Here is a 12,130-nt window from a genome sequence, read left to right on the forward strand (position 1 = left end):
CCACTGCTCTAAGCTTCCTCTTGACAAAAAGTAAAAACTGCATCAACCAAAATATTTCTCTTTTGCCCCAGCTGCTAGGAGACTCAGGGACAAATCTAAATCTTCACTTAAGTAACTCATTTATCCGAGGTACCTACCAGTATCTATTTTATCTTTTTCCTTTAAAAAGCTAAAAGACAGGCCAGGTGCAGTGGCTCACACCTGTAATCCCAGCACTTTGGGAGGCCGAGGCAGGCAGATCACCTGAGGTCGGGAGTTCCAGATCAGCCTGATCAACATGGAGAAACCCCGTCTCTACTAAAAGTACAAAATTAGCAGGGTGTGGTAGCATGTACCTGTAATCCCAGCTACTCGGGAGGCTGAGGCAGGAGAATTGCTTGAATCCAGGAGGCGGGGGTTGCGGTGAGCTGCAATCACAGCCTGGGCAACAAGAGCAAAACTCCCATCTCAAAAAAAAAAAAACTAAAAGACAGTCTTTTCAACAAATAGTGCCAGAACCACTGGACATCCACAGGCTAAAAAGTGAATCCACACACACACCTTACATCCTTCACAAAAATTAACTTAAAATAGATTACACACATAAATACAAAATACAAAACAATAATACTCCTAGGAGGTAACATAGGAGAAAATCTAGATGACCTTGGGTTGGATGATGACATTTTAGATATAACACCAAAGGCACCATCCATAAAAGAAAAAACCGGACTACATGAAACTTAAAAATTTCTGCTCTGCAAGAGACACTGTCAAGAGAATGAAAAGGCAAGCCACAGGTGGGGGGAGAAACTATTTGCAAAAGAGATGTAATAAAGGACTGTTATCCAAAATATACAAAGAACTCTTATAACTCGACAGTAAGAAAACAAACAACCTAATTAAAAAATGGGCCAATGGCCTTAACAGACAACTCACCAAAGAAGATACATGGATGGCAATTAATCATATGAAAAGATGCTTCACATCATCTGTCATCAGACATCAGAGAAATTTAAATTAAAGCAACAAAATACCATTACACACCTATCAGAATGGCCAAAATCCAGAACACTGAGCACATCGAATGATGTGGAGCAACAGGAACTCTCATTCATTGCTGGTGGGAATGCAAAACGGTGCAGCCACTTTGCAAGGCAGCTTGGTGGTTTCCTACAAATCTAAACATACTCTTCTCACGTAATCCAGCAATCACACTTCTTAACATTTACCCAAAGTAATTGAAAACTATGTCCCCACAAAAACCTGCACAAAGATGTCTGTAGCAGCTTTATTTGCAACTGTCAAAACTTGGAAGCAACAGAGTTTTTTTTTTGTTTGTTTTTGTTTTTTGAGATGGAGTCTCACTCTGTCACCCAGGCGGGAGTGCAGTGGTGTGATCTCGACTCACTGCAACCTCCGCATCCTGGGTTCAAGTGATTCTCATGCCTCAGCTTCCCGAGTAGTTGGGATTACAGGCATGCACCACTACACCTGGCTAAGTTATGTATTTTTAGCAGAGACAGGGATTTCGCCATGTTGGCCAGGCTGGTCTCGAACTTTTGTTCTCAAGTGATCCACCTGCCTCGGCCTCACAAAGTGCTGGGATAACAGGTGTGAGCAACGGTGCCCAGCCGAGATATCTTTTAGTAGGTAAACAGGTAAATAAACTTTGATACATACAAACAATGGAATACTCAGTGCTACAAACACATGACCCATCAAGCCATGAAAAGACATGCGGGAAACTTACATGCATCTTACTAAGTCAAAGAAGCCAATCTGTAAAGGCTACAGACTGTATGATTACACACCCTAAAGTCAACCACAGACTTTGGGTGATGATGATGGCAGTGCAGGTTCATCAACCAGAACAGATGTACCATTCTGGTGGAGATGTTGATAACAGGACAGGCGATGCTGTGTTGGGGAAGATTATATGGGAAATCTTTGTTCCTTCCTCTTTATTTTGCTGTGAACCTAAAACTGCTCGAAAAAATAAAGTATTGCCAGGCACAGTGGCTCACACCTGTAATCCCAGCACTTCAGGAGGCCGAGGCGGGTGGATCACTCGAGGTCAGGAGTTCAAGACCAGCCTGGCCAACATGGTAAAACCCTGTCTCTACTAAAAATACATAAATTAGGCCAGGCATGGTGGCTCACCCCTGTAATCCCAGCACTTTGGGAGGCCAAGGCGGGTGAATCACGAGGTCAAGAGTTCGAGACCAGCCTGGCCAACATGGTGAAACCCCATCTCTACTAAAATTACAAAAATTAGCCAGGTGTAGTGGCAGGCCCCTGTAGTCCTAGTTACTCGGGACGCTGAGGCAGGAGAATTGCTTGAACCTGGGAGGTGCAGGTTGCAGTGAGCCAAGATCACACCACTGCACTCCAGCCTGGGTGACAGAGCAAGACTGCATCTCGGGAAAAAAAATATATATATACATAAATTAGCTGGGTGTAGTATATTACTTAGGCCTTGTTTAAATGTACTAAATTGCCTAAAATCCTTTTAAGAGAAATGTAGAATATACCATGTAAGCAGAGAACCCCAATACCCTATGTACAAACACTTTAGGAACATTCCAGCCACGTCATTGAAAAATGCAAGTAATGCTATATTGTATATTGTGTATCGAATAAACACTTGCAAGCACTCACTCTTCTGAGCACTATCCAACGAGGAACTCATGTAATCCTCATAACAACCCCAGAGGATAGTATTATTATTATTACTCCCATTTTATAAAGAAACTAAGGCACAGAAGTGAAATGAGCAACTCAGAAGTTGTGGAGCAAGATTCAAACCCAGGTTGCCCAGCTCCAAGAGGCTACGCCATGTTCTTCCTCGCAAGTAAATGGCCTCTCCCATGTTAGCGCTCAGTGTTCGTGGCCCTCATTAAGCAAGCCACCCTTGGCTCCCTTTTCAATCGTGGTCTACAAAGTAAGGCACACATCCTTCATTTCCAGTCAGCATGAGGTGTGCGTTGTAGGAGACCGGGTTTCTCACCCTAGGGATGACTGACATCTTGGACCAGATAATTCTTAGTTATAGGGCTGTGCTCTTCATCTCTGGCCCCTCCCCAACTAAAGGCCACCAGCACCCCCTCCCTCTGTTGCGACAACCAAATATTGCCCAATGTGCCAGGAGAGCAAGAATAGGCAATCGCCCCAGTCACGCACCACTGGATTAAACCAAGCACGATCAATGATTACAAGGAAAACCAAGATGTTACATGGTTCTACTATTTTTATGTCTCTGAATAGGGAGAAGCCAAAGGGAAAAGGGAAAATCAAGGAAAGAAAAGTAGTAACTGCTTTGAAAAACGAATGACCAGTGACACGAGAAGAAAGGACAAACGATAGAGAAGGCTATGCAGCAACACTGGTTTATTCTCAGGTTTGAAAGTCAGGAAAGTAGACACAGCGGGGAAAGGCAAGGGCCGCAGGACACAGCATGGCGCGGAAGAGTCGACAAGAAGACAGGTGACAGGCAGGACTTCCCTCCATGCTCCTCTCTCGGGGACCATCGGAGCCGGGCAGTTACTTACTCTTGTTGTTACTGTTCTCACTGACAAAATCTTCCGCACCATCGGTGTCATCCTCATCATCTCCAGATGAGATGGCATCTGTATGCAAAAGAACATATTCCATGGATGTGTTTTTTGCAAAGCAAAAAGGTTCCAATTATCTACAACTGAGACCTTCTCCATAGCAAAGTCAACAACCCAGGAACCCTCGCAAAGAGCCTGGGATTGTTTTCAGTTAAGATAGTTTTAATGGCTTAAATTTTCCCTCCATGATGACAGTTGGTCTATGTTATGATTCTCAATGTTTTCTGCTTTCACGCTATTTAAACAGGCTATAAAATTGGATATAGGAGAACTGGATTTCAAGCTTCAAACAGTATTCAAGCCCCTGACAAATTTACCAATTGTGTAGCACCCAAAGCCTCTTTTTCCAACATTAACCTTTCAGTATGCGGGGTCCCTTTGAAGAAAAAAATTGATCCCTAACAAAACTTAGTCCCTGTGTGGCCCTTCTCATCGTCAACTAACATTCTGAAAGCAGAACTTTCAACTCGGCCACAAAGGGGGGCCTGTTCTGTCCCACTCACTGCATAGAAGGAAATCAAGGAGAGAAACTCAAACTCTAATAAACGAATCAGAAATCTTGAGTATCCAAATTTCAGTCCTATATTCTAAATGCCAAAGATGTCAGTGGTACAAAAAAAAAAAAAAAAAAAGCATGTATTTACTTAAATAAAAGCGTACTATCTTAAGAAAAATGTTACTTTGTGCACAAGAATTCTATCATTCTTAATGATCGGCCTTTCTGGTGCACCAGGTCCCAAAGAAGAATTTCAAAAACTATGAAGCTGTATACCTGGCATCCAATTACAATTAGAGATCTCACTACCTTTTCACTTGGCCAAAAAAATGTAAATCAGATCATGGCTACAGAGAAGAGAGAGCGTAGTGCTGGTGGGCCAACTCACCTGTGACATTCACCATGAAGTACCAAGTTTCACTGTCTACAGTCCTAGTGGCAGTACAAGCATAGAGGCCGGAGTCTCTAGGCGTGGCGCCCTTTATCTGCAAGTACTCCCCAATAAGCACTGTCCTATTGTTGGGCCCCAAGTGCACCCCATCCTTAGTCCAACTGATCACGGCGGCATCTTTCAACAGGCAGCGCACCTCTAGCGACTCCCCTGGCGCAGCCACGTACACTTCTGGTTGAGAGATTTGGTATTTGGTTGGTGGCTCTGCAGAAAGGTGGGAGAGAGAAGATGGAGACAGATGGGAAGGAGGGAGAGGAGAGAACGTCCAACAAAGGTCAGTGGAGGCCTGCTTATTCCTAGCAGAAGCTGTTCTTGCTTTGCAAATGGCCCCAGCAGGCATCCACCTCTCCCCGAGCCCCAGGAAGTCAGGAAGTATCTGGAACAGCAACCAGAGGATACTCCCAGCAAATCTGTCCTGACTTAGTTTCCACATCCTATGGGGCTTTAGAAACAAACCAAACCATAGCATGGAAGGATATTCCACAAGAAAATGTTTACATTGATTGCCAAAGCGTGCTTGCACCATAATACCTGCAAAAATCTGTTATTGTGGTATGTTTTACTTGTAACAATGCCGAGTTTTACACATTTGTACATGAAACGTGACTGTGGGTCACACACACATACACTCTTTATTATTTGTGCTAGACTTGGTCTGTTGCCCCAAGGCCAAGCTTCTTAAAAATGAAATGTCTCAAACTCAAGGAAAACTAAGGGATCCCTCTACAAGATTTTTTGCCACCCAGAGTTTTCATGAGCTCTCAGGTTCAGATCAGTACTTTGCCGGTTTAGAGACCTAATTCTGTGCTGGGTGAGCTGAGACCTGCTGTTTTCCTCAAAATGATAAAAGCCTGGAGGCCTTAACACCAAAAACACAAAGAGCAAAATGCCCAGACAGCTGCAAAGCGGTCTCCATTGCACTTACAGGGGTCCTGAAATGAAGCCACTGGGTGCTGTGTGCCCCCAACTCCACACGGCAAAGCTGAGTCCCACCCTGCTCACCAACACCCGCCACACATGTCCCAGACTTCTTCTGTAGGGACAGTCCTTCCTCCCTCTCCTCCCTGTCATCCACCCTCTAAGGCCCAAATCAAGCAGGGTCCTCCGTGATGGGGGTCACCTTGCGTCAGTCTCCCTGGGCGGAATGCACTGGCTCCCTCCCCCTCCACCATACACCTGCCCACTTTGCCAGCTCACGGGTTGCGCCATATTCTCATGAACGCATCCCATCTCCCCAAGGAGACACCAAGACCCTAGAGAAAAGGCGTGGGTCTCATAGTTCTCTGTGCTTCCCACCACCGACCCCATCCTGCTTGGCATACACATGGCCATGTCAAACAAGGTCACAGTCCCCAGACATGCAGCACAGGATTGGACCCACAAGGATCCAACCCACACAACCTCTCCACTGGAGTTGAGAGGAAACCATTGGCATTTATTAATAACAACGGCTGGAGCGGCCGGCTGGGGTAGCCATGAGGGCCCAAGAAGCAGGCTTTCATCCCTCCAGTGAGAAGTGTGAACGGGACCCAGAGTTCCAGGCCTGGAAAATGCAAAGCTTCCCAGCACTGAGACGGCACCAAATCAGGGCAGGATCAAAGTTAACTGTTTTGCCTAGACACCCCTCAGAAGGACAAATCTCCCACAGGAGATTATAATCAAGTCAATCTGTGTTTCAGTCCCACTGTGAAAGGAGCAAGGGCCACATGCACTGGGGACAAGAAATCCCCCTCACCACCACCATCAACAGCCACACAGGAGGCCCGGGGCTTCCCAAAGGGGCCTCACCAAAGGCATGCACGCCAAGCCCCAGATGCCAACTAGCACGTGAACACAAAGAGAGAATCACAACAAAAGGAGGAAAATAGAAGCTAAATGTAACATAGACAAACGCACCCCAAAGCAAGGAAAGCCCAGCTGACGGGAAGGTTATGTTTCTAACGTTTGTTTTCTCACTCAACAATTATTTACTGCACGCCTACTATACAACAAGCCTATTCTGGAAGCTCCACAGCACGAGGAGACAAGACAAAGACCCTGCACTTGTGGAGCGTCCATTATGGTGGGGGTGACAGACAATAAATACAAAATCTACAAAAAATACAGTGTTCTTGCTTAAACGTTAGGAAGAAGGACATGGCAAGCTACAGGCACACACAGCAGTGGCAGGGGAGGGCTGGTCCCTTGGCAGGAGGTGGCAGATGATGGCCTGAGGGCCAAGCCAGCCGCAGCTTGTTTTTGTAAACAAAGCTTTATTGGAACACGGCCATGCCCATTCCTTATTGTCTGGCGCTGCTTTTGTGTGTTACAAGGGCAGAGTTCAGTCGTTGCAACAGAGACCCTGTGGCCTGCAAGCACTACAATATTTGCAGTCTTGCCTTTACAAAAAGTGTTTCAATCCCTGTTGTATAAGACAATCAGAGAGACTTCTCCAAAGAACAGGCATTTGAGCTGAGAAGTGAAGGACAAAGCAAAGTTTAAAAGATGTTGGGAACTTAGTTTGAAGGCTCTTAGAGCAGGTCTCTCAAGGCTGGTTAAGTCAAAATGCAGCTGAATTGAGTGACTAATAGAAATACTTTAAACTATGGAGACCAAACGAAAAAAGAAGAGAAATATGAGAAGGAGGAGAGGGCAGGGATTCAGTTTGGCCCCAAATCTCGGCCCATCTCCCACTCCCAACATCCTAGAGTCACAGATTCATTCAACGTGAGAGCTTAAGGGGCCCCAAACGCTATTGGTCCAACCCCTTTGACAGCTGGCTAAGGCAAGGACCAGATGTCCTTTGAGTCCCAGGTCTCCAACAACTCATTGCTGAAACAGCACCCACCACGTTAGAATGAATTTACATTGGATTAGTCTGGGTCATAAAATGATCAATGTCTATTATGACAACATCACATGATCAGCAAGTCACCAGGAATGTTATGGAATGTACTTTCCTCTTAGCCAGAATTGGTCACCAGGGCAGCCACTAAGCAGAAGCAGCAAAGCTTCCCTCCCTTACAGGGGAGGCACCTGGGACCCACACACCAATCTGCTCCATCCTGACCCTCAGATAAGGTGCAACCATGTCCCTATGTCATGCAGTGGAATGCTCTAAGACTGCATTAGAGGGAAAAAAATAAAAAAAAAAGATAAGCAAGGCATTTGCAATTGTGATGCAGAAAAAAATCTCTCCCGGCAAAGGAGGAGTTATGATGTATGATTTCCTGTTTTTAAAGGAAAGTGTTTTCACTGAGAATCCTTTCCTTCACCTAAAATCAGTAAACCCCAAAATCTTGCTGAAACTGGGGGTAGCTGAGCTGCTGGACTACCACCTGCTGTTCTAGAAGGAAGAACAGGGGACAGCGAGGACCTTTGTCTTATTCGGAGCTGGACATGGAAGATGCCTGGTGAAGGGTGCTGCCCTGGACGAGAAGAGGATGAAGCCCTGAGTTGCCATGCCTCTCCGTTCCTGCTTAACCTCTTGGCCTGGCGTTCCCCATCTGTTGCAGGGTAAGAGTACCCAAATACTGGTTTATTATTGGTAAGATTCCAATGAGCCAACGAAGACGAACCTGATCATCAACTACAACATGTTGGGCTAATGACTGTCACTATCACTGTTATTCTTCAAGGTGGAAGATGCTTGCCATGATTTTTTAAGCACCACGATTTTCAGAGGATAATCACAGAACATTTGGGTTTCTTTTTCTTTTCTTTTGAGACGGAGTCTTGCTCTGCCGCCCAGGCTGGAATCCAGTGGCACGATCTCGACTCACCGCAACCTCTGCCTCCCAGGTTCAAGCGATTCTCCTGCCTCAGCCTCCTGAGTAGCTGGGACTACAGGCGAGCACCACCACACCCGGCTAACTTTTTTGTATTTTTATGAGAGACAGCGTTTACCATATTGGCCATGCTGGTCTTGAACTCCTGACCTCATGATCTGCCCACCTTGGCCTCCCAAAGTGCTGGGATTACAGGCGTGACCCACTGCGCCCAGCCGGAACACTTGGATTGCTATCTCCAGATACAAAGTGATTTTACAGGAGTCCCATCTCAATGGACAGTTAAGATGACTTGATGTACTAAAACTGCTTTTGATCCCAGTAAAACCAGATCAAAACTGTCATCTAGATATCCAAGCTTCAAGGATAGTAAAATATCACCCCCTAAAATACACCAATGAGATAATGATGTTTTATCCATTAAAAATCAAGCCATCCTGTCTTCAAAGTCTCAAACCAGTAACTGCTGTCTTGGTAAACTGAGAAAGCACGGACTCCTCCCTCCACCCCTTCAGTGGTCATTTCACAAAGGGCCCATCTTGGGGATCAGCGGTGCCTTTAGTAAACACGCCAGTGATACCCCTGGGTATCCCAGAAGACTCTGCAAGCACATGTTAGGGAGAATGCATGAATAAACACACAAGAAAGAGAGAAAGAGGTTGGGGAGAATAAAAAGAGGAGGATGTAAGTAAGAAGAGAGGCAGGAATGGGGTGGGGCCATACGCTGGGGAGGGGCCAAATGCCACACCGGTAGCCTCCCAGGCCACCCAGTGGCCACCCAAGCCCAGCCTGCAGGGCCCAGCACACACGACACATATCAAAGACAACCCCGGCCAGGGGGCCAAGAACACAAGCCCCTAACAGCTGGCTCAGTGGAAGCAGCTCTGTCCCTGCCCGTGTCCTTGGGTCCATTTGCCGTCCACAGGGCTTGGCTTCTCTTCTGGGTTTGAATGCTGCAGATGACCTGACCCGCTGCCCATGACCTGACCCGCTGCCCACTCCCTGGCAAACATGCACTCCCTGAGCCCTCCACGTCCATCCCCACAGTTGTACTGACCTGGCCCCAGGCTGCGCGGAGCCAGGACAATCAGCGAATGCCCTCTGTGCCTGCATGTGCAAAGGGGCCTCCCTAACTCTGGTCACCCACCATGGATGGACCACCTCTCCCTGACTCCACCAGGCTGCACAGCCTGCTCTGTGAAAGAGCAAAGAATTCCCCAGGAAATGTACATAACTCCTTTTATAGTCATGTGAACACTTCCTGGATTTACTTTTTCCCATTGCTGTGGCATACTTTTCACCTTTCCTGTGCGAATCCACCAGGGGTGCACAGCCCAACATCTCCCTCATCTCCTGCCAAAACGCAATGGGGAGAAGGTTCCAGAAGCCGCTTTGCTATGCACAAATGCACTTTCAGAGGCTTCCACAGACAGAAAATATGTTTCCATGTATTTTTCACAGTAGGAATTAAAATTCGAAAAGAAGCAAGCAAGCTTCACAGTAGTATTGGCCAATCTTTGTCACTGTTTCCTAAAATTGGTAAACAAAGAAGGCACCAAGTCTCCTTCCTGGGACACAGCTCAACACTCGTTTCTACTGCCGTGGCCACACTACTGCAGCCCTGTTCCATAAAGCTCAGTTGCATCCATGTGAATTTTCTCCCAGAAGTTTCAAATACTTGGGAAGTACCAGCAGCATGTTAGCAAGCAGCTTTTTTTTTTCTTTTTTTTTGAGACGGAGTCTCGCTTTGTCGCCCAGGCTGGAGTGCAGTGGCGCGATCTCGGCTCACTGCAAGTTCCGCCTCCCGGGTTCACGCTACTCACCTGCCTCAGCCTCCTGAGTAGCTGGACTACAGGGGCCTGCCACCACGCCCGGCTAATTTTTCGTATTTTTTTTAGTAGAGACGGGGTTTCACCATGTTGGCCAGGATGGTCTTGATCTCCTGACCTCGTGATCCGCCCACCTCAGCCTCCCAAAGTGCTGGGATTACAGGCGTGAGCCACCGTGCCTGGCCTTTTTTTTTTTTTTTTTTTTTTTTTGAGACTAAGTCTCACTCTCGCCCAGGCTGGAATGCAGTGGCGCGATCTCGGCTCACTGCAAGCTCCACCTCCTGGGTTCAAGCGATTCTCCTGCCTCAGCCTCTGGAGTAGTGGGATTACAGGGGCATGCCACCACGCCTGGGAATTTTTTTTTTTTTTTGTATTTTAGTAGAGACAAGGTTTTACCATGTTGCCCAGCCCGGTCTCAAACTCCTCAGCTCAGGCAATCCACCCGCCTCGGCCTCCCAAAGTGCTAGGATTACAGGTGGTAGCCACCGCACCTGGCCACAAGCAGCTTCTTTAAAAAAAAAAAAAAAAAACGACTGGCGGGGCGCGGTGGCTCGTGCTTGTAATCCCAGCACTTTGGGAGGCCGAAGCGGGCGGATCACCTGAGGTCGGGAGTTCGAGACCAGCCTGGCCAACATGGAGAAACCCCATCTCTACTGAGAATGCAAAATTAGCTGGGCATGGTGGCGCATGCCTATAGTCCCAGCTACTCGGGAGGCTGAGGCAGGAGAATCGCTTGAACTCAGGAGCCGGAGGTTGCGGTGAGCTGAGCTCACGCCATTGCACTCCAGCCTGGGCAACAAGAGCAAAACTCCATCTCAAAAAAAAAAAAAATTGACTGTTTTGATACTTTAAAAATGAGAGAGACAGGTACTTGTACAGCTAATCAAAAAATAAATGGGCCAGGCACAGCAGGTCATGCCTACAATCCCAGCACTTTGGGAGGTCGAGGTGGGAGAGTCACTTGAGGTAAGGAGTTCAAGACCAGCCCAGGGAACACAGTAAGATCCTCTCTCTACAAAACAAGAAGAAAAAAAAAAAAAAAGCCGGGAATGATGATAAACACCTGTAGTCCCAGCTACTCAGGGGGCTGAGGTAGGAAGATCGTTTGAGCCCCAGAGGCTGCACTGAGCTATGATCGCACCACTGCATTCCTGCCTGGGTGACGCAGCAAGACGAGAACCTGTCTCCAAAAATAAATAAGTAGGCCAGGCACGGTGGCTCATGCCTGTAATTTCAGCACTTTGGGAGGCCAAAGCGAGTGGATCACCTGAGGTCAGAAGTTCGAGACCAGCCTCACCAACATGGTGAAACCCATCTCTATTAAATATAAAAAATTAGCTGGGCGTGGTGGCACGTGCCTGTAATCCCAGCTATTTGGGAGGCTGAGGCAGGAGAATCGCTTAACCCAGGAGGTGGAGGTTGCAGTGAGCCGAGACCATGCCATTGCACTCCAGCCTGGGTGACATGAGTGAAACTGTCTCAAACAAAAAAACAAACAAATAAATAAATAGTATGAATAACAACAGGCATCTACACATCGGCTGTGAGTAATTCCTGCCTTGACCTGGCCTCCATCCTTCCCTAAGAAAACCATCCTGTTATTCCTTGGGAGCTCATAGGACCTCTGACTGGGGAGAGAAAGAAACTGAGGCAGGGGCTGCCTGACTCTCCGAGGCCCTCAGCAGACCATTTGACATCACACGGATTGCCACTAGCCACAAGCTGCATGAATTTACCTCTCTATAAGTAAACAGAGAGAAAAAATCCTCGCTGTATGTGAAGATAGCCCCAGGAGGGTGAAATCTTGTAAAAGTCAAAAAAGGCTGTGACTTATGTGACTTCACTGCACACATCCAGCTGGACTTCTCACCCATCTCAGCAGGAGGGTTGTCTTGAGACAGTTGAAACAGCAAAAGGGTTTGGAAACGGTAAGCTATTTCAGGTAACACTTTACGTTGCCAAACCAGCGATAACAGCACTTCAGACTGTCACTT

General features: G+C 47.0%; 1 protein-coding gene across 9 annotated transcripts in view; it reads right to left on the minus strand.

Annotated features, from left to right (window-relative positions):
- The window catches only part of FGFR2 (fibroblast growth factor receptor 2), a 119,485-nt gene that overhangs the window by 82,491 nt on the left and 24,864 nt on the right, over positions 1-12,130 (minus strand). For 5 of the 9 annotated variants that reach the window (NM_001131221.2, XM_024252936.3, XM_054521363.2 and 2 more), the window contains 2 exon segments: positions 3,531-3,608; positions 4,478-4,744. The exons of 2 other annotated variants lie outside the window; for them this stretch is intronic. In NM_001131221.2, the coding sequence (NP_001124693.2) occupies positions 3,531-3,608; positions 4,478-4,744 (345 nt within the window). 9 annotated transcript variants of the gene reach the window in all.

Source organism: Pongo abelii, chromosome 8 (genome assembly GCF_028885655.2).
Source record: "Pongo abelii isolate AG06213 chromosome 8, NHGRI_mPonAbe1-v2.0_pri, whole genome shotgun sequence".
Taxonomy (NCBI): Eukaryota; Metazoa; Chordata; class Mammalia; order Primates; family Hominidae; genus Pongo; species Pongo abelii.